Below are 23,363 nucleotides of genomic sequence, written 5' to 3' on the forward strand. Positions count from 1 at the left end.
GGCTCTGGCTTAAGAAAATCTTGTGGCTGATTTGATCTTCTCAGACCACTGAGACTTTCTCCGTATCAGTACAAGGCTGTGTCACTTGCTTTGCTTTTTTAAGGAAAAGACTTATTTTATTTATTTGAAAGGTAGAGTTGGCCGGCGCCGTGGCTCGCTAGGCTAATCTTCCGCCTGCAGCGCCGGCACACCGGGTTCTAGTCCCGGTCGGGGTACTGGATTCTGTCCCGGTTGCTCCTCTTCCATTCCAGCTCTCTGCTGTGGCCCAGGAGGGCAGTGGAGGATGGCCCAAGTGCTTGGGCCCTGCACCCGCATGGGAGACCAGGAGGAAGCACCTGGCTCCTGGCTTCAGATCAGCGCAGTGCGCTGGCCATGGTGGCCATTTGAGGGGTGAACCAACAAAAGGAAGACCTTTCTCTCTGTCTAACTCTGCCTGTCCAAAAAAAAAAGTAAAAAGAAAGGTAGAGTTACACAGCCAGAGGAGCGATGGAGAGAGAGAGATCTTCCATTCACTGATTCACTCCCCAGATGGCTGCAACAGCCAGGGCAGAGCCAGGAGCCAGGAGCCAGAAGCTTCATCTGAGACTCCCACATGTGTGCAGGGGCCTGAGCACTTGAGTCACCATCCATTGCTTTCCTAGGCTCATTAGCAGGAAGTGGACCAGCTGGGTCTCGAACCAATGCCCACATGGGATGCTGGTGCTGTAGGTGTCAGCTTTACCTGCTAAGCCACAGGGCTGGCTCACTGTCTTATTGGTCAAGTGTTCACAGGAGCAGCATTTCTAATGTCCTTCATGAATGTTCCTTTTCATCCAAGCCTTGGCTAACTTTCTGGCACAAGAACTCCAGCTTTAGGCCTATCTTGGCTTTTTTTTTTAAAGATTTGTTTATTTATTTGAAAGTCAGAATTACACAGAGAGAGAAGGAGAGGCAGAGAGACAGAGAGGTCTTCCATCCGCTGGTTCACTCTCCAATTGGCCACAACGGCTGCACCTGTGCCAATCCAAAGCCAGGAGCCAGGAGCTTTTTCAGGGTCTCTCACACTGGTGCAGGGGCCCAAGGACTTGGGCCATCTTCCACTGCTTTCCCAAGCCATAGCAGAGAGCTGGATCGGAAGTGAAGCAGCCGGGATTCGAACCAGTGCCCATATAGGATGCCGGCACTGCAGACAGCAGCTTTACCCGCTGTGCCACAGTGCAGGCTCTCTATCTTGGCTTTCAACATGCCTTCCCCCTAAGCATAATCATTTACAGCTTTTGATTGAAAGTGAAATATGTGTGATTTTCCTCTCACTTGAACACACAGAGGTCATTGTAGGGTTACTAATTGGCCATGTTTCAATATTTTTATGTCTCAGGGAGTAGGGAGGTCCAAGGAAAGGGGCAGAAATAGAGAAATGTGTTAATTAATTTCACCTTCCAATGTGGGCATGGTTCCTGGTATCCCATAACAATTATCATAGTAATATTAAAGATCATTGATCCCCTTGCAACAGGCATTTGGCTTAGCAGTTAAGAGGTCACTTGGGATACCCACATCCCATATCGGGGTGTCTGGGTCCAAGTCTCGGCTCTGATCTTGATTCCAGCTTCCAGCCAATGTGTGACCTAGGAGGAAGCACATTGTGCCTTAGGTAGATGAATCTGCCACCCATGTGGGAGACCCAAACTGAGTTCCCGGCTCCTGGCTTAGACCTGGCCCAGCTCTGGCCACTAGGGGATATTCAGAAGTGAACCAGTGGATAAGAGGTTGGGAACTCACTCTCTCACTCTCAATTGCAAACAAATAAGGTGATCTTGGATCATTACAGCACATAATCATGAAACAGTTTGAAATACTGGAAAAATTACCCAAATGTGACACAGACAAGAAGGGAGCACATGTCACTGAAAAAATGGTGCCAACCATTTGCTGGATAGAGGGTTGCCATAGGCCTTCAGTCTGTAAAATCCCAATATTAGTGAATGCAATAAAGCAAAGCACAGTAAGACAAGATATGCCTGCATCTCTCATTTCTCTTTTGTGCCTTATTGCATTTACCAGGAACTCCACTGTATGTTTTCTTGTTCCTAATTTTTTAAAAATATTTATTTATTTATTGTAAAGGTAGAGTTACAGAGAGGCAGAGGCAGAGAGAGAGAGAGAGAGAGAGAGAGAGAGAGAAAGAGAGAGGTCTCCCATCCACTAGTTCACTCCTCAAATGGCTGCAATGGTTGGAACTGGGCCAATCTGAAGCCAGGAGCCAGGAGCTTCTTTCGGGTCTCCCATACAACTGCAGGGGCTCAAGGACTTGGGCCATTTTCTACCACTTTCCCAGGCCACAGCAAAGAGCTGGATCAGAAGAGGAGCAGTCAAGACTAACTGGCACCCATATGGGATGCTGGCACTGTAGGTGACGACTTTCCTTGCTTGTGATGCTGTTGGAAATAGAGTACTGTGGAATGGGTTCCACAAGACCAGGATGAAGTTATCAGATTCTTCATGGAAGAGATTGTGGTGAGCAAAGCACAGGTCATGATGGCACAACTCACTCTGGAAAAAGGAGACAAGACAAAGATGGACTTGTAACTCTTCTCAGTGCAATTTATGATGTTTTCCACAAAATGCTCTTGCCAGGAACAAAGTCTCTCTCGTGCAGACAAATCCAGGTATCTTCTTTACCTAATTCACTCTTCACCCAAGCAGAATCACACCCACTGTATGAAATACATGCATGGAACTGGAGAGTTCTTTGGAGTTCCACTAAGGGGACTTTTTCAGCCTTGTGCCGGGTCTAGGTCTCCTGACACACCATCCTCAGACACCAGGTCACAGAAGCAGCCACCAGCAGCATGGTGGTCCCCACGGTGCCCGTCAGCAGAGCTGTGTGTGGTGCAGGATAACTAAGACACGTGAAAGTCCTTTTGCAGGGTTCCCTTGTAGCTTTCTGGGTAGGCACACTTACAGGAATCAGGCCAGCTCTCTACCACCTCGCTCGACAGCTGGCCTATACTTGTGATGAATTCTCTTAGCTCGCATGTACAGTGGAACGGACTGCTTCCCACTCTGATCGATGCAATCTTCTGGTGGCTCCGGAAGAAAGGAGCTGATGGATGGGAAACTGAATTATGTTCAATGATCAGTAGAGAGAGGCTGCCGAAGGGGCCACACCCAGGGAGGTCCACTGAAGAACTGAAAGCAACACGAAATTCTTGCAACATCTCCAGACGGGTGACATCTTTAGGAACGGTCGTTATTCTGTTATTGTGACCTTGGGAGGTAAACATCTGAGAACAGAGACCGTAGGAGCACCGGAAGACAGATTTACATTTAACAAACTTCTAGTCTAAGAGCAATCCACCTTATTTTCATCATTTCTTAGTGAATTTTGGCTAACATCCAATTGTTATAGAGACTTCATGTCCTTGGTAATATGAATTAAGTCCGTAAGTTCCTTTAATTGATTCCTCTGTAAATTAAATGCCTTTAACTCAGTTAAAGTTCCAGAATTTTTTTTTTTTTGACAGGCAGAGTTAGTGAGAGAGAGAGAGACAGAGAGAAAGGTCTTCCTTTTCTGCTGGTTCACCCCCCAATGGCTGCTGCGGCCAGCGCACTGTGGCCGGTGCACCACACTGATCTGAAGCCAGGAGCCATGCAGGTCTCCCATGCAGGTCTCCCATGCAGGTCTCCCATGCAGGTGCAGGGTCCAAGCACTTGGGCCATCCTCCACTGCACTCCCGGGCCACAGCAGAGAGTTGGACTGGAAGAGGAGCAACCAGGACAGAATCCAGCACCCCGACCGAGACTAGAACCCGGTGTGCCAGCACCGCAGGCAGAGGATTAGCCAAGGTTCCAGAATTTTTAAAAATCATTTCTGTTAAGAGGTTATTGGAAAAATCCAAATGCATAAGTGGACTAATTTGGAGTAGACAAAGCATATGGAGCATGTGTGTCCCAGACACTGTGAAATTTCAGACGTTCATATTTAACAATATTTTGCAGTTGCTACCTTAGGGAAGACTAAACGTATTACTGAAAAGTTGGTGTATAGACAAGGCCTTAATGGAAGTGTTAGAATAATTAAAATCTCTGAAGTCAAGTCGACCCTGTTCTTTCACCTTTGAAACTGAGAAATACTGTATGGTTGAAGGCCAAACCAACTGGAGGACCCTAAGGAAAGAATTCCAAGTCATTTCAATATTGTTTAAGGTGAACTTTGAAGAAACCTCAGATTCTTTCGAAGTTTTGACAGAACATTTAGGAAATAAAAACTTTTATTGTCATCTAGCACAGTTAGTATTAGAGCTGACACATCTAGCAAAATATGGAATTCCTTTTTGGAGGGGAAAACAATATGCAAACTCTCTGTATTAAAATCTCAAAGCGCCTCAGGCTCCCCACCCACCCACCCGCCAAAGGTCTCCTAAGACCAAGACTGGCAAAATCTTACTGATACTCAAATGAGTGACTGGCTGCACACTTGACTTTCATAACTGGGTTGCACTCAGCCCCAGGAATTTCAGCTGAGACATGTTGCCAAATTGTTTGCATATGGGGAGAGCACCAAATGCATTAAACCAGAGGTCTAAGTGCTTGACATTCATACTAGGGTGGCGAGAAATCTTCCGTAGTTACTGTGGGACACATCCAGGTGTTCCAATTCCTGGTTGTATTTGAACACACTGAAATCAAGACACTGGATTCTGTTGTGAGAAATTATCAAAATCCTCAGCTTTGAGAGTGATAGGACATCCACTACCTGAACAGCTCAGATACAGAGTTTTGTGAAATATCTAAGACCGTGGTTTGCAGAGACAGGTCTTTGGGAACATGCAGTAGGCCTGTTTTTGACATATTAAAGGAAAACTCACTTCCATCAGAGAGCTGGATGCTGACCCCAAGTATTAACATGACAATGATGGCAAGATGGAAGGTGCTAGAAATAGTTTTAGTCCTTTTGTAACACTAGACATTCCTAATGCCCGATGCTGTTCTTCAGAGCACCTTGAATCAGGTCCCTTTTATTAGAGCTGTCTAAAGGTGCCTTAGTTGTCCTGATTTTTTATTTCTTCTATTGCAAAAGAGGACCTGTTACCTCTCATTGGCATTCATGAAGGCTCATTCTGGCCCAAGGACAAGGGGCTGCATCAGGTGGTGACTTTGCCGGCAGAATCCCGGGTGGCACAGGCCATCACATGGCGAGAGGCAGGCGGCCCCTTTTATATATTTTTAAAACACTTGGACTTTTAAGGAAAACTCAATTGTGGTTTTCCTTAAAATGTCTCTCTTGTTTTGATGTCAAGGTTATTGGGATACTGGAGTTATAAAAGTTTAGCAGGAATTCTTTCTGAATTATTAGGACAGTTCACCAGTGAGACTTTAAGGCTACAGGTTGCCCTGTGGAAATGTTGTTAATTATAGATCCAATTTCTTTGATAGCTATAAGGCTGTTTTGGTTTTTCTATTTCTTCTTCTGTCAATTTGATCTGTTGTGGTTTTGAGGAAGGTGCCAATTTTGTCTAATTAATCAAACTTAATCTTCAAGGTTTCTTGTGATATTCTTTTAATCTTTTAAATGTTTGTTACAGGATCTATGGACTTCCCTGCTTTTTATTTCTGATAATGGTCATTTGTGTTTGCTAGCTGTTGTACTTTAATCAATCTATCTACCCAGGAGTTTATTAATTTCATTAATCTTGCCCAAGAATTAACCTGCAGCCCTATTTCTCCTCTTCATTAATAGTTTTATATTTCATTGTTTTTTCCTGCTTCTTTCTTTTTACTTTTTGGGGGAGTTTAATCAGCTTTTCTCACTCTAACCTTTTGAGACGCATGCGCACTTACTTCCAGATCATGCTCTTTTCCGACACATAAGCTTAAGTTTATAAACTTGAAGGTTAGTTTTAACTTCCTTCAACCTGTTTTATTATAGTTGTATGCTCTGTATGTGTATGCCTGCTTTTTTATCATTTGTTTAAAAACATTGCCGGAACCGTGGCTCAATAGGCCACCTTGCGGCACCAGCACACCAGGTTCTAGTCCCGGTCTGGGCGCCGGATTCTGTCCTGGTTGCCCCTCTTTCAGGCCAGCTCTCTGCTGTGGCCAGGGAGTGCAGTGGAGGATGGCCCAAGTGCTTGGGCCCTGCACCCCATGGGAGACCAGGATAAGTAAGTACCTGGCTCCTGCCATCGGATCAGAGCGCCGGCTGCGGTGGCCATTGGAGGGTGAACCAACGGCAAAAGGAAGACCTTTCTCTCTGTCTCTCTCTCTCTCACTATCCACTCTGCCTGTCAAAAAAAAAAAAAATTAAGATGCAGGTTTTGGGCACAGCAATTAAAATACTGCATGAGATGCACATATCTGATACCAGAGTGCGTGGGTTCAACTCTTGGCTCTGCTTCCAATTCCAGCTCCCTGCTAATGCACACTCTAGGAGGCAACAGGTGATGGCTCAAATGCTTGAGCCCCTGCCTCTCACAAAAGACCCGGACTGAGTTCCCAGCTCCTGGCTTTAGCCTGGACCAGCTCCTGCCATTGTATGCATGTGGGGAGTAAACCAGCAGATGAAAGACCTCTCCCTGTTTCAAGTCTCCCTCGATCTCTGCTGTCTCGTGTTCTCTTTCTCTTTACTTCTCTCTGCCTTTCAAATAAATAAAAATTTTAAAAAGAAATTAAAATATTAGATATATATGATTAATATATTAATATATGCAATGAATAAAAATATTATATCTATATAATAAATTTCCTTTAGAAATTGGTCACTCAGTACCTATTACCTGGGAAACAAAATACTCAGGACAAAGTCATGGGCAAAATAATAAGTCAGCTGAGACGGAGACATCCAGAGGCTGACAGCTAACGCTGAGAAATGGAGAGACTCCCAAGACTGTAGAAGAAAACTGCATTATAGAACGAGGATGAAAGTAACATTGCTGGTAGGCTTGCCTGACATTCACCTTCTAAAGATGAGAAAACTGGTATCCAAAGAACACCCACGGCCTCATGTCACTGTGATAGGAATTTTCCCCCACCATACCATCATTTCAGAAAGCCACCCACCTAATAACTCACGTTAGGGTTTAACTCACGGCTTACCCCACCATCCCAATGGCTATCCATTGCTATATTTCCACCTAAGAAGAACAGAATTCAAAGAGGTTGCTCACTTTCTTCATGGTCACACAGCAAGTAAGAAGCAGAAATACACCTTACGCAAAGTTATTTAGCCTTCACTATCTCCGCTCCTCTGAGTTCACACACTCTGTTGGTTTTGTTTGTTTCTAAAGGAGGAAGAGGACAGTGCAGGCAAGCAATTCGCTATTTGACTGTGGAGAAATACAGTCATTAATCCTTACTACATGGGGGCCAGCATTCTGGTGCAGCAGGTAAAGCCGCTGCCTGTGACACCAGCATCCCATGCAGATGCCGGTTTGTGTCCCAGCTGCTCCACTTCCCATCCAGCTCCCTGATAATACCCTGGGAAAAGCAGCTGAACATGACCTACATGTTTAGGCCCTGCCACCTACATGGGAGATCCAGATGAAGTTCCTGGCTTCTGACTTCAACCTGGCCCAGCCCCAGCCTTTGTCGGCATCTGGGCAGTCAACCAGATTTCTGCCCTCTCTTTGTAACTCAGACTTTCAAATAAAAAAATCATTTAAAAATTAAAAAAAAAAATCTTTACAACAGAATACCACTTCCTGTTCAAAAGAGATTCAAGTGGCAATGGCTAGGACTCAGAGAATGAACAAACTAATCTGGCCTGAATTCAGCATCCGAGAGTCATGTGAAATTACCCGAAATGGCCACAAGATGTCACTATTTTACACCACTTCTGAAAACTCAAGCGTGGAGCATTTCAGATCATTTGGACAGAGATTTATTACTGGTAACTGAGAGCAGTTCAGTCATTTCTCCTGTGTTCGGGGAACAGCCCGTGTTCTCTGAAATCAGCCTCAAGAGACGTTTCAAGTAAGGCTGACACCCTGAAGGTGCTACACCTAAAAAACGTTAACCAGAAGTCGCTGCCCACCCGTCTCCCAGGCCAAAACAAAGCAGGTCTGACGCCTCTCACTTCTCCCCTACCCTGCCCTTTGCAAAGCTTCCCTCGGCAGGCACTTTCTGGTAATTCGACCACCCTTCCCACCTTGGATCTACAGGAAACAGTGATTTAGCAGTACCCCCAACCACCCTATTGGGGTTCAATGGTGCTGGCTAATTGAAATCTGCCTCACCCTTTCCCTTACCAAGACCAAAGTACTGAATTTTTGTGTGCATTTACTGTTTAATTCAGGGCTGTCTTATGTCTATTTTTGTAAAGTGGTATTGCTATCCAGTGTGTAAATCAAGTCTTTAAAAAAGTTTTAAAACACCAAAAACTATGTTAACCAGGAATAAGCATTACATTTATTTTAAATACTCCATTCGTATGAAATCTACTAGTAGGTTCAAAATATACCTGTAGGTTACTGATATTTAAAGGCACAAACAAGTTTGGAGAGTTGATGTATTTTATTAGTGCTATCTACTGAGATTCCTTTCATCAATATTTTTATTACACCTTGATAAATAATCTTTCACAAATAGCAATTCAAGTTTGATGAGCTTGTGAAGGAAACAGGCTTTAGTTGCTTGGTAGGCTTTGGGGAGATCATTCAACTTTCTGGACCAAAAGAGTTGTTTTGCTGTGAAGGTCCATCCTACTGTCCAAACAGTCACTTACTTGGCAGCAGCGCGTTCGATGGTTCAAAGAAGTAGCCTCCATCTCCACACTGTGATGGGTTGTGAGATACGCCCACGAAATTTTTTACTACTTGTTTGCAACGGATTTACCTTTTTAAAATTAAAATTGGGGAGGAAGGCTGGCACTTGGCACGGTAGTTAACACACTGCCTGAGATGCTCATATTCTGTATCTGGGTGCCAAGAGTCCAGCCCCAGCTCAGTTCCTGAATGCTGCTCCCCTGCTAACGTGAACCCTGGAAAGCAGCAAGTACCTGGGTCCCTGCCACTCATGTGCAAGACCAAAGATCGAGTTCTTGTCTCCTGACTTTGGCTCCAGCCAGGCCAGAGCCCGCTGGGGGGTATTTGGGAAGTGAACCTGTGGATGACAGGTCTATTTCTGTCTCTGCCACTTGCAAAGCAAATAAATAACTTTTAAAATATTAAATTAGTAGGCCATGCTCAAGCTGTCACTAGCTTTTCTTTCTCGGTATGCTCTCTGGAGCAGAAAGAAAGGAGCAGAAGATTCATGATATGAGGACACGCTCGCACTGTAGAGTGGAAAATTAAAATTCCAAATGCTACAAGAAGTATCAGGCTTTTTTAAAACACCTGTACATAAATCACAATTAGAAACATCACGAGGCTGGTTGTGGCATAGCAGGTAAAGCATCTACCTGCTATGTTGCCATCTCATATAGATGCTGGTTCATGATTTGGCTATTCCACTTCAGATCCAACTACCAGCTAATGGCCTGGGAAATCAGCAAAGAATGGCCCAAGTGCTTGGGTCCATGCACCCACATGGGAGACCCAGAAGAAGCTCCTGGCTCCTTGCTTCAGCCTGGTCCAGCCCTGGCCATTGCAGCCATTTGGGGAGTGAATCAGCACTCTCTCTGTGTAACTCTTTCAAATAAATAAATGAATTTTTTTTAAAAAAATAATATCAAAACCCAAAGCAAAGCTACAAAACACAAACTGGACAGAGGCTGGAGTAAGGAGTAGGTGTGCCGTGCCCCAGGCTCCTTCAGCACCCTCTACTGGTGGGCACTGGTCCTGCTGAAAGGTGGGAGGGGGCGTGGCCTGTAACAGAGGCAGAGGTAGCTGGGGCCTCTGGGGCTCCCTGGGACCCACGGGGGCACTGCACCACAAGCCACAATGGCCAGGTTGCCAACCAACAGCATCAGACCGGGCCCCTCCCTTTGAAATCCAAAGGAGACCAAGAAGATGGTGGGTCGCACCAATATGCAGAAACATGTGCTGGGAATTGGAAGTGGGTCAGCAGTTGTCCATGTTAAGAGTGAAACAGGGCTGGAGCCACAGCTCAGTAGGCTAATCCTCTGCCTTTCGGCGCCGGCACACCGGGTTCTAGTCCCGGTCGGGGCACCGGATTCTGTCCCGGTTGCCCTTCTTCCAGGCCAGCTCTCTGCTGTGGCCAGCGAGTGCAGTGGAGGATGGACCAAGTACTTGGGCCCTGCACCCCATAGGAGACCAGGAGAAGCACCTGGCTCCTGCCTTCGGATAGGCGCGGTGCGCCGGCCGCAGTGCACCGGCCGTGGCGGCCATTGGAGGGTGAACCAACGGCAAAAAGGAAGACCTTTCTCTCTGTCTCTCTCTCTCACTGTCCACTCTGCCTGTTAAAAAAAAAAAAAAAAAAAAAGAGTGAAACAGGAGAATTCTGCACCTTGTCGATTTTCTCACTTCCTCCCAGGAGGGGCAGCTCGTCCTGCAGGGTGGCCTACCCCTCAGTGACCCAACACTGACCTCGCCATCCGAGGTGCTGATGCAGTAGATGCTGATCTCTGTGTCACCCAGGGCGGTGCAGGCTGCCTGACCCAGGACAAGATCCCCTGGGCTGTGCAGTCACTTCAGCATGACCGCCGATAACAGGAAACATCAAAGAACCTCGGGGATCAGAGCCATAGGGAATCCCCCAAAGAGGTCCCGGCGATGACACAGGTCCTAGTGAGCAAAGCTGTGACCCCAAGGATTGGGGCTGGGCCTCAACATCAAATGGCCTTCCACAGGCAGGTCCTGTGGTGACCAGGTAATGGGATTTCTTTTCTTTAAGATTTATTTACTTATCTGAAAGAGTGAGAGTGAGAGTGAGAGAGAGAGAGAGATCTTCCATCCACTGATTCACTCCTCAGATGGCCACAATGGCCAGTGATGGGCCAAGCCAAAGCCAGGCGCTTCATCCAGGTCTCCCAGATGGGCAGCAAGGACCCAAACACTTGGGCCACCTTTGGCTGCTTTTCCCAGGTCACTGGAGCTGGATCAGCAGCAGAGCACCTGGGACACGGACACACATACACGAAGCTGACGTCCCAGGAATTTTATCCTGGACTGCAAGTTCCACCTGGTATACCAATAGAGTGAAGTAAACACAGCTATGGAAATGATCCCAGGCATGGAGGACTGGGGCCTGGAGGGAGAAACCTGTCTGTCCTGCTGACCCCCCAGGGAACAAAGTGTGTTCACCTTTGACCTGAGCCTGCTGGTTATACTTCTAAGTATCAGGTTTGCTGAGAATTGAAAAAATAAAAAATCACTTTTCTTGAAGCTGGGAACAGGAAGGACTAGACACTCGCAGTCTCCTGAGGCCTTTCAGGAAACTTTCGGTTTTGTTTTTCATTAGTTTTCACTGTGATCCTGCATTATACGCAGCCCCATTTCAGGATGGGGTTTACAAAAGTCTGCCGAGCAGAGCAGTGTGGTGTGTAGGGGATCGGAATGTAGACAGCAGGGAGCAAGTGTGGGAGTGCTTTTGCCAAGATCAGGCGGTGTGCTCAGCTCCCTGCTGCTGGAAGCACTGGACAGAAAGACTTGTCAGCACGGCCAGAGCACTGCTGTGAAATGGGAAATATTTGGGTTTTTAAAAATAATATTCTTTCTGCTGTTACTATCTTTTCTGTTCCTTTATTACTTGCATGGCTTGGCATCAGAAGCTGACATGTCCTTGTATTTGAAGGTTGAAATAAAACAGTGTGGTGCACTTTGAACAAAACCCCACAAATGAGAACTACAAGATAGCAACAGGTGCAGGATTATGGATGCCTTATTCTATTCATGGAGCTTGAAAATTTTCTAGAAAGAATGTTATTGTTTTGTAAGGGAAGCCACAGCTAAACACCCAACAATTAGGAGGATGTTTGTCAAAACTACACATTCATTCACAGAATATGGTGCAGCCATTATACATCGCTTTTAGGAGGTTTCTGTACTAACATGGAGAAATGCTCATGACAGGATGCATTTGCAACAAGCCGAAAAGCCACACGCAGAGCAGACAGTGTCTCAGAGAGACTACATAAGAAGAGAACAGTGGGGCTGACTGTGCACAGCGGCTGACCCACTGCCTGGGACACCAGTATCACACACGAGCGCTGGTTGAATTCATGGCTTCTCTGCTTCCGAGGTCCACTTCTGATCCAAATCCCTGTTAATGCACCTGTGAAAGCAGTGGACGATGGCCCAAGTGCTTGGGCCCTGCCACCCACATGGGAGACCCAGATGGGATCCCAGGCTTCAGCCTGACCTCTGGCCACTTGGGGAGTGAACCAATGGATGGAAGATTTCTTTCTCTAAGTATGTGTCACTCTGCCTTTCAAATAAATAAACACATCTTAAAAAAAAAAAAAAAAGGTGGTGGAAGGTGGGAGGAAGAGAATAGTAACTGCCTCCACGGAACAGAATCAAAAGGCCAAGGGCAGGCAGGGATGGGAAGGGGATTATGTTTCTCTGTACTCTTTTTTTCACATTGATCAAACTGGCAAAATAATTCAACTCTGACAATACCAAGTACTGCTAGGAATATGGGCAAAAGGGAGCAGCTGTAATCCATTACAGAGAAGGGAAGATTCAGAGAACTATCTGGAGGCAAAGCTCCAGGGCAAGCTGAAATCCCTAAAATTCCAAGTGGAAACACCCTAAAATTCCACTTTACAGAATCCTCCCCAAGCCCACCCCCACCATGAGTGCTCCAGAAAGAGCACACAGCAGCGTGTCCACTGCAGCACAGTTTATCACCGTGGAGACAAGGAAGAACCTGTTGGCCTATATGGACTGAGCTGTGGACTCCCCAGATTCCTATGCTGATGTGGCGCTTAACCCCTAGCACCTAAGAATGTGACTGTGTTTGGAGATAAGGTTTATAAAGAGGCAAATACAAGCTAAAATGAGGTCACTGGGGAGGGAGGGCCTCAATCCGATATGACTGGTGTCCTCAGAAGGGAACATGAGGACACAGACATACTCAGGGAAGACCAGCCAAGGAGAGGCCTCAGGACAAAGCCACCTTGCTGACAATTTGATTTCAGATTTCTAGCCTCGAGGATGTAAGAAAATCCCTGACTCTTGGTTATGGCAATCCTCGTGAACACCAACACCATCAGTGGGAGGATGGCTGAATACACGCTTGATTATGCAGACAGTGAAACATTACACAGTGTTTAACAAAACCACAAAGCAGCAAAAGTTATAAAAGATGAAAGTCCAAGCAATGTGGAATCCAGTGAATAGGGATCTCCCAAGAACGTGGTCCCAGCATGCTGGTCTTAACCCATCCGAGTCCTAGCAGCCAAAAGAGCTCAAAGCAGCACCATATTCTAGAGAAAGCCCGGACTCTCAGAGACCAGGAATGTGCAGCCATGGACTCATTACTCCTGCCATTTATAGTGCTGATCTCTAAATGCAGGGCCAGAACCCCAAACTCAAGATGCCCCCATCCCTCCCCCCAGACAAACAATCCTGCCACAAAGAATGGAATGCGGTCATTCATCCAACATTGATTCTAGTACCCCTAGTAAGTCAGAGTCTTCCTAGGTACAAAGATACAGAAAAGATACCAAGAAACAACTCTGTAAGCAGTTGGCAATTTAGAACAAGTCAATTATAGCACAAGGTAGAGGGGAGAGGGGTTGAGGACCAGCTACTGTTTCTAATCCAGCTTCCTGCTATGTGCAACCTGGGATACGGCAGGTGATGGCTCAAGTACTTAGGTCACTGTCACTCACAGTGGGAGACATGGATTGAGTTCCCAACTTCTAGCTTTGACCTGACCTAGCCCTAGCTATTGCAGACATTGAGGGTATGAACCAGTGGAAGGGAAGTCAATCTTTCTCCCTCTCTCCCAATGTCTCTGCCTTTCAAATAAGACACAAATAAATACTTAAAAAAAAAAAAAAAAAAAACTTAAGGCAGTGGCACCCAAAGTCAGAAATGGCCCTTGGTTGCAGGAGATGGATTCCCTCAGGCCTCAAGGAAAGAGTGAAGGCAAGGCTGGTTGGGGCAGGAGGGTGTCAACTTGGTGCTGTCGACAGCAGGAGCCAACAGGTGTTTTGTTTTGTTTTGTTTTGTTTTTAAGAGGAATGGCCTGATGGGCTGTCCAAGAAGATACTGTGGCAGCAGACATGGGGGACTGGAAGGAACAGGTTACTTGTGACCAAGCAGAAAACTTGTTCTGGCATCTGGTAGCTTTGCCAGGCCAGTGCACACAGAGACAGTGGCAACCTGGGCCTGCGACTGGAAATGCTGAGAGACCACATTGCCTGTGAAGCAGAGACAATAGACAGAAAGACAGCCTGGGATGAATGGACCCCTGTAGCCAACTGCTGAGACCATGTAAATTTTAATGTCAAAAGTGCTTATCTCCTGTGAATTTTCTTTGTCCGGAAACAAAAGGGGCTATTGGATCCCAAAGGTCATGTGGATCCAGAAAAGCTTTTCTTCTAGAAAAGTGCTGTGCTTTCCAGAAAATGTTCCCCATCAGCAGTTCCAATAAAATGATCTGTGTGGCTGCCCAGGCTTTGGAGGCCAAGGGAGACCCAAGGGATGCAGGGGTTCAGGCCCCAGATGCATACCCGCTCCCCTGTGCACTCACTCTCAGGCCTGAGGGGGATGCTCTGAGACTCACTTGTTCCCTGAAGTGCACTGCACCAAGAGTGTTTTTATAGAAAGCTTGTGTAGGAAGTGCACCCTGCAGGGTTTTGGGGAACAGTTTTTCCTGCTAAGGGCCATGTCAATATTTACAACATCACTCGTGGGCAATGCAGAATTATCAACTTAAAAGTTAGCCTGCTACAGAGTTACTGGATTTCAAGTGCAACTTGCAATTGCCTTGGCAAGACCAGACCAAATGGTTCTGCAGGCCTTACCCAGCCCACAGGCTGGACATTTCCACCCCTGCTAGCAGGTCAAGGCAATTGGCTCCTGACCTCATCTCTGCTACACAAAAGATTGGTGAGGCTTCAGAAAAGCCAGGAAACTCCCCAGGTCTCAGCTGCCTCAGATCAGACCTGGTAGCACATCAGACTCATGTGAAAAGCTATATAAGAATACCGATTGAGGGCAAAGTTCCAAATCAAACCAACTGATCCCAGGTATCTGGGAAATGGAACCCCAGAATCTGTGAATCTGTGAAGGCATCTGCTACCTGCACTTCCCCAAGGTCTCCTCCCTGTAAGCTGGTCCTGGGCTTAGAAAGGTAAATAAGCCTGGGCAACATGGCAGCCCCTCTGCACAGCCAACACTGCCACCTGGCCATTACTTCTGGGCTCCAGTCTCAATTCTTACTGCATTCTCTACCTTATTCTGTTCTCTGCGCTCCTCTCCATCCTAGCCAAAACTGGAATCAACATGATGCTTTTTAAAGGTGGCAGTGAGAAACATTCCATAATAGCCCAGCAATTCGACACCTTCCTACTCAAAGTCACCCTGACCACTGCACCCACTAGCAACTCTCCTCCTAACGGTCCAAATCTCTGCCACCTCTTTACTCTGTGTCTGACTGATCTATACCTCATTCTTTCAAAGTTCTCTTGGTTTCTCCAGTAAAGCAGTGTATTTCCCCACACCATACACCAACTACTTAACAATTAGGCTGAGCTTTGCAAATCTCAAAATGCATCAAGGAATACATCAAACAAGGAACACAAAGCAATGACAGAGCACTGTTGCAGAACACTTTCTCTCTCTCTCTTTTTTTTTTTTTTCGACAGGCAGAGTGGACAGTAAGAGAGAGAGAGACAGAGAGAAAGGTCTTCCTTTGCTGTTGGTTCACCCTCCAATGGCCGCCGAGGCCAGCGCCTGCGGCCGGCGCACCGCGCTGATCCAATGGCAGGAGCCAGGTGCTTCTCCTGGTCTCCCATGGGGTGCAGGGCCCAAGCACTTGGGCCATCCTCCACTGCACTCCCTGGCCACAGCAGAGAGCTGGCCTGGAAGAGGGGCAACCGGGACAGAATCCGGCGCCCCGACCGGGACTAGAACCCGGTGTGCCGGCGCCGCTAGGTGGAGGATTAGCCTAGTGAGACGTGGCGCCGGCTCAGAACACTTTCTCTTTAACATAACCAGATGCTTTGTCTTGGCTCCCACCCCACCAACTTATACTCCCCGCTGAAGCAGCAGAAGCATGCAATGGCAACACCACCATTTCCTCCACGATCCTGAACAATGCTACTCGACCGAGAAGATGTGTGATGAGGAGTTAACAGTCAGCCTTTTGTATATTTCTCCACTCCTTGCATGGTTAACAAGCTCCCCATGTGGCAGGGCCAGCCAGTCTGCACCAGGAAACCACTGGAGGGGTGAGTGTTAAGAACTGCTATCAGCTCTGCTTTAACACACGAACGTGCTATGCAATCCAGAGATGCACTCTGGAGTCAGCCACACCACGATTTAAAACCCAGCTCCTGCACTGAGTGATGCTGAGCGAGTTACTTATAGGAGGCCACCGATCTGTCCTAGCCTCTTGCAGATCAGGCCACACTGAAATGCAGCTGCAAATGCTAAGGAAGCAGGTACATGCCTCAAACAGACCAGTTTCTCAAAAACAGGAGAACCCAGTCTGCATAGTGCAGAGGTCGCTTCTGCTTTAATTCTTCCAGGAAAATAAAGGACACTCTGGACTAACCAGATGTGCACCCACCAGCTTTTTGACTATTGCTCTGTTTCCTTGTTCTCGCCTTACAAAATGCACTGTTCTGCCAATGGGAGCTCTCATTCTCTTCTGCAGAACACAGGCCACTCCAGTTAGATCTATTACTAAACTTCTTGCAAGTTTGTCTCTTGACTTTTGTTACATACAGTCTCTGAGCCTTGATTTCCACATTTGGGAAATGTGAATAATATGGCCAACTTGACAGATCTGCAGGAGGTGATGTGAAATAAGAGCCACTCTGCTCATGGGCCTCGTAAAGTCCTTTTCCAAAGCCTTGAAACTTCAAATATCTCTCTGAAAGGGGACAAGCCAGCTCAGGACCTCTGTGGGCACTGGGGAAGCACAGCCTTTCCTGGGTGGCAGCTGCACAGACTACCCTGGCAGGTTCAAGGACAACATCCAATTGCAAGGGCAAGCTTAACCCCGCCTGCACCTGAGGCCACAGCCCAGTGACACTGTCCTGGGTAACCAACCTTCAGGCACTGTAAAAGGTAGCTCCAAACTTGCAAGGAAACAAGTATAAAGGCCTTTCCTAGTTTCCAAGGCCATAGGACACGGTGCTGAGGTCACATCTTTCCGGGCACATGGTGAGCTTTTTGAGAACACAGAAGAGGTTTTCAGCATCTTTTACCTGCTAACAGAGTGTCAGGCCCACAGCAGACAGGACACACTGGATAAAGAAGGGACTACGTTACTGAATGCAAGGATGGGCCATGTGATGCCGACCATGTAAACTGGCTGCTTGCATGACAACCTCACATAACGTGCTTCCACAATTCACTGAAAACACAAGTATTTCAAAAACTAATTCCAGGAGGCAGAAATGACGCTTCCCAGTGCAAAAGTCACTCAGTTAAAACTGTCAAGAGCAAAGCATTAAACTAGCTCATTCAATCCCGCATTCATTCAACAAACACTGGATCTTCATTACATGCCAGGCACCATGCCAAATGTTAGAGAAAAAAGATGTGGTCCCTGGCGAGGCAAGGCATCCATCAGTTTTCTTAAAGTTTCTTTGTGGTTCTGATGTGTTGCAGAGCGGAGGTCCATCAGGAGGACACGTGCTCAATGCCCAGAGCTTGCAGAGTAGCAAAGGGCACATTCCTCGGTTTTGGGGAACCACTTGCTAATATCAGTGTGTCTCTCCCCGTTCCCTCCTCCTGTCTTCTTTTCTCTCATGCAAAACCTCAGAATTATTTATGGCTTTTTTGCAACTACTGAATAGTATTCTTGATCCTTATGGATATCTTAAAATGTAAAATAGTAATAATAGAGTATTTTAAATTTGGCTTTTTTTCTTTTTTAAAGATTTGTTCATTTACTTGAATGTCAGAGCCACCGAGAGAGTAGGAGAGAGAGGTTTCCCATCTGCTGGTTCACTCCCCCGATGGCTCCAACAGCCAAGGCTGGGCCAAGCCAAAGCCAGGAGCCAGGAGCTCCCTCCAGGAGTCCCACATGGGTGGCAGGGGCCCAAGCACATGGACCATACTCTACTGCTTCCCCAGGCCACTAGCAGGGAGCTGGATCAGAAGTGGAGCACCTGGAGCCCACATGGGATGCCAACATCGCAGATGGCAGCTTTACCCACCATGCTAGAATGCCAGCTCCTGATCTGGCTTTTTTAAAAACCAGAAAATGTATTACTTCTCAACTAAAAGCTCACCGATATAATACATATTTATTACATGCATATTATATTTCGGAAACCTTGCAAATCTCAGGCAATAAACAGTAGCCTTAACCTTCTGTCTCAACTTTGGTCCTAAAGTGTGACTTTTTTCTATGAATAAATGGTTCTCGGGGGAAAACAAGTGTGAATCCCTCATCTGTGTGTTGCCTTGCAGAACTGAATAAAGTCTCACAATAACAAAACACCAAAGCCAACAGACACCATGCACAGGCCTGCTCCTTTAGGTCTGATGTCTCCTCATTCTGTAACAAGTCACAGTGCTGGGCACTCACCAGGGACCACGAGTCCTAGTTTTCCAAGGATTCAAGTTGGAGTCAGTCTCTGATGAACCAGAACAGGTGGTCACCCTGACAATCACCTCTCCTCTCATCACCCAAGTTCTCTCAAATACAGTGAAGCCTAGTCAACATATACACTGCAAGTTCAAAGGCTTCATTGTAATATGGATTATTCCACATGTAATGTATGAAATATGGATTATTCCACATGTAGTGATATTTTCCATGTTCTCTAGTGTGCAACATGTGCACTGTTCTTGGTCCTGCACCTCAAAGTACTGTAGTTGGAGACAGAGCCTCACATATTTTAGGCACCTACATCTTGTCCCTCTCCCCACTATCCAAGGTTCCTGCTCAGACACTGAAGGAGGGCTGAGCTAAGATCTCCTGGTTAATGGGTCTGAGCTTCATACCCTGGCCCACTGGCACTCCTTCTTAGCTTCCATCATCCCAACTAAAGTTCAGGTTCCACAATAGTCAGCTACCTACAGGTTCTAATCCCACAGATTCTGTTTCTAGTGGCTGAAAATATCAGAAAAAAAATGGCATGTACTGCACATGTACTTTTTCTTCTCATTTTAACTTTTTTATATAGCATTTACATTGTATTATGGATTTTACATAATCTAAAAATGATTCAAAATGCTAAGGGAAGGAGTGGACATTTGGCCTCGTGGTTAAGATGTCTATGTCCATATCAGAGTGCCTAAATCGAAATTCCAGTCCCAGCTCCAGACTCCAGCTTCCTGCTAATGCAGACCTGGGAGGTAGCTGTGATGGCTCAAGTGGTTGGGTTCCTGCCGCCATGTACAAGACCTAGCTTGTATTCCCGGACCAGTCCTGGCAGTGTGGCCATTTCAAGCATGAACCAGTGGATGGGAGCTCAATAAATTAAAAATAATAAACAACAAAAATTTAAAGTACAGGGGAGGACATGTACATGTGAATATAAGCGACCCAATTTGGGTGGGCATTTGGCCTTGTAGTTAAGACTCTGCTTTGGCCACCCACATCCCACATCCGAGTGGTTGGGTTTGATTCCTGGCTCTGGCTTCCTGTTAATACACGTCCTGGTGGGGAGCAGGTCCTTGCCGCCCACAAAGGAGAACTGAATTGGGGTCCAATGTCCTGGTCCAGCCCAAAGCCAGGGGTTATTGTAGACATGTGCATAGTAATCCAGCAGATAAAAGCACTGTTGCATTCTCGCTTGCGCGCTCTCCCTCTCTCTCTCTCAAGAAATTGCTTTTTAAAGTTATTTTATATAAGGGGCTTGAGCACTGCAGATGTTGGTATCTGAGGGGGTCCTGAATCCAGTCCTCCATGAATATGAAGGCAGCTGCACTTCTTCCAGCACCAGCACTGGGGGGACACACTTCAGGGCAAGCACAGCACACCCGCACCTGGTGTTCGTAAGAGACGCGCCAGCAGGACAGCACGGAAAGACTCAGAGCTTTTGGTTTTCCAGGGGAACCCCCTGAGTTGAAAGCTCAGCTCCACCACTAACTCCAGGACCTCAAGGCAGTCAGCAAGTGCCTCCCTGGCTCCCAGTCCTCCCCCTGTAGAAGGGAGGCAAACCCCACGTGCAGAGTGGGAGGGGACAGTCAGAAATCTCACCAAGAACAAAACCAGGCAAGTGTCTGACATACACAGTGAACACTGAGCATGCCATAATGCTTGTATTTTAGGCAAATAAAAACGTAGTTTTCTGCACCTTTCATTCATACACACACACACACACACACACACACGCACACACACACACACTTCTCTATTGACACAAAAAGCAATTCTTCTATTCAGAAACATTTCCTTTTTGTAGAAACATACTATTTATTCAGTAAGAAACTATTCACCATCTGACTCACATAAATTTTCTCCTCCCAAGCCATCTGATTGAGGGCACATCAATGCAGCATATTTTATTATTATCATTATTATTTTCCACAACATTTATTACTATGGTTCCTTCTCCCATGTAGAATATTGCCCAACTGAAGTCCTCCAAAGGAGCCAAAGCCTGTTCAGAACAAAGACAGATACCTGTCTTTCAATTTCTGTTTTCCAATATGATGATCCCACTGAAACAAAGCTGGACTTCATCAGTGGTGAAGCAGGAAAAATGAAAATCAGTCCATATGGACGTCATGGCCATAATCCTCACCACCTCCACATGGTGGGGGGAGAGAAGAGGGAGACATCTGCTTCTTCTTAACAGCTTCTATTTCACCTTAAGTCACTTTTTTTAAAAAAAATATTTCTTCCAAAGGTACTGTGCTGGGTGTCTTCTCTGGGTCATCCCTGGGCAAGCAGAGGGCACTTGTGAAATGGAAAACATTCAGCAAACAGCAGCCTTCCAAGGCTCCTGGTATGCATGTAAGGGGAACTTCCTGATTTCCAACCACGGCTCAGTTCAGAACAAAAAACAGGGGGTGGGGGGTCCGGGCTGAAGGGTCACATTCCTGGAACAAAACACAAAGCACACAGCCTATTTGAGGGCAGGTCGGACTTTCACTCCATTCGAGCATGTAGGCCTCATGCTCTCGGCTCCTAGAGTTCTCAACACTGGGGAAACCTCCCAGCACAATCGCCTTTCTCCATGGCATTCTGGGCACAGTACTGTGTCTGCAAACCAGTGATGATACAAGTCCAGGGCGTCTGCTTATGAAGATGCTCTGATTGAAGACGCCTACACCAAGTCTTCTTTGCAATCATCTTGTCACTTCTGGCACCAACGCCTGTGCGCCCAGCATGCAGCGTTCAGGGGCTGGAAACATACGGTTTCGGATTTCAGCGACCAGTACCACTTAGCCCTGCATCTCAGAGTGCACAGTCTCTGAAGCTCTGGTACATGCTCTCACACCTCCAAATCACTCAAACGTCCTGTAGTATATGCATACCAATAAACTGGACAAGGCCCATTTAATTGTACAAAAAGGCTATTTAAACGCACTCCCTGCACTTCAAAATAAAAAAAAAGACGCATGTAAACATCGCCTCTGAATGGCTGCAGCATCCTTGAGCCGCCCCATCTCATCTTTCACACGTGTTGCAGTTGCACTTGTTCAGATTTTCTTGGAGGTATCAGTATGTTTTTTCTTTATTACGAGAATTCAGAGTCTGAGGTTGCCTCTGAATGTGAGCTTGCGGCTTGGCTGGAAGAAATAGTATTATCAGGAGACTTATGATGTGTAAATAAAAATACATGGACCTAGAAATAAGAACACACAGAAGTTATATTTCAATCAGGGGTACAAATGGGAATGATCAATGATTACATCTCCTTCGGTACGGTGAATGAGCACAGGCATGGCTTTGGCAGTACCAAGCATGTGGGTCCTCAGGCTGCCCTCTGTCCACTCCATCATTTCGTGCATGAGTGGGTCAGGGATGAACTGAAACCACACCCAACTGGGCAAAGCAAAGCACCCAGCTCATCTGCAGATACACACAACACTGTCCCAGCAACACAGAGCACACTACAAGAGAATTAACCCCACAACAACCAGCAATCCCTAATATTCAAGGTCTAAGGATGCACAGGTGAAATTCAAACACAGTACCCTGTTCCCTAAACTCACACATAAATAACACTTTGACTCATGCATTCTTCTCAAGTATAAAGAGTTCTTGCATTGCCCATGGATCACAAAGATTCTGATTTTTATAACCCTGAAAATAACCTACATCCGAACTATTAAGAAGCAAGCTTTGCTTTTGAAGCTTGTGGATATTTATTGCAAAAGCACGGTATTCAGTACAGGGCACACAGTGCAGATATTCAATAAACAGCGGACATACCCATCAATGTATCTAGATCAGTCATGCAAACGCAAGCTGTTTCTAATCACTTACATTTGGAAAGGCTGAATTTATACTTTGTCCAGTGCTTTTTGAAGATTAAAGAGAAACAATGTTAAAAGAGGGAGGGAATCACAGCTGATTTATGTATCACTTGCCAGCTTCTGTAACTGTAAGATCAGGACATTACCATACGAAAGCTCACATGTGCCCTAAACCGCTCCAGTATTAAGCAAGAGGAATGCCTCCCTGACAACTGTCTACAGAATCCTCAAGAACACTAACAGAAAGAAATGCATCTTCATTCATTTATTCTTTCAGCAAGCACTTATGGCTTAGGATAGACAAAGCATTAAACTGGGGTCTACAGAGAGGTGGAAGCCCCAGCCCCTCCCCTTGGAGGAGTTGAGATGAGTACATGATGAATGGTTGTGTAACCAGCAGAGAGGTGAACAGCCACAGTAAGTGACTACCTAATTTATTCTTTAAACCAGGACATTACTGACAGTGAAAAAGGGCTTTACAGATAAACACATGGGCTCAACAGGTACCACTGCATTCTCACAGGCACCTCTAGCTAGAGGGAACACCAGCTTTTCAAGTCTGCACATCCAAAATACACTTTGTTCCTGTGCTTTGCCTTCATCTTTCATGCTGGAGCAATTATGTTAGATTAAATCCAAACACATCAACAATCAAGAGGAAAATATCTCAAACCCCTTGTGAGGTTCAGTAACCTATACAGACATTCCATCTCTCTCTCAAGTTCTAAGGATTATTTGATCTCTCCATTATGGAAAAACGCAGCCTCACTAACACTGAGCACGAAAGGCACTGTCCTAGGTACTTCAGATTCAAAGATGAATCAGGCTAGGCTAGGCATTGTGGCACAGAGGGTTTAGCCATCACTTGCAACACCAGCATCCCATATCAGATTGCTGGTTCGAATCCTAGAGCCT

The 23,363-nt window shown here is 46.2% G+C and overlaps 1 protein-coding gene and 1 pseudogene across 18 annotated transcripts in view; both read right to left on the reverse strand.

Annotated features, from left to right (window-relative positions):
- The window catches only part of MBOAT1 (membrane bound glycerophospholipid O-acyltransferase 1), a 336,357-nt gene that overhangs the window by 134,319 nt on the left and 178,675 nt on the right, over positions 1-23,363 (reverse strand). For 13 of the 18 annotated variants that reach the window (XM_089333320.1, XM_089333317.1, XM_089333327.1 and 10 more), the window contains one exon: positions 20,412-21,814. The exons of 2 other annotated variants lie outside the window; for them this stretch is intronic. In XM_089333320.1, coding sequence (XP_089189446.1) covers positions 21,688-21,814 — 127 coding nt within the window. In that variant the 3' untranslated portion in view covers positions 20,412-21,687. Of the gene's footprint in view, positions 1-20,411; positions 21,815-23,363 lie in introns of those variants that run through there. 3 more of the 18 variants (XM_089333318.1, XM_089333322.1, XM_017344967.4) reach the window with 1 other exon arrangement.
- On the reverse strand, positions 1,917-8,746 carry LOC100353855 (toll-like receptor 1; annotated as a pseudogene).

The sequence above is a fragment of the Oryctolagus cuniculus genome, chromosome 5, assembly GCF_051225735.1.
Source record: "Oryctolagus cuniculus isolate XC-2025 breed Fujian yellow rabbit chromosome 5, ASM5122573v1, whole genome shotgun sequence".
Taxonomy (NCBI): domain Eukaryota; kingdom Metazoa; phylum Chordata; class Mammalia; order Lagomorpha; family Leporidae; genus Oryctolagus; species Oryctolagus cuniculus.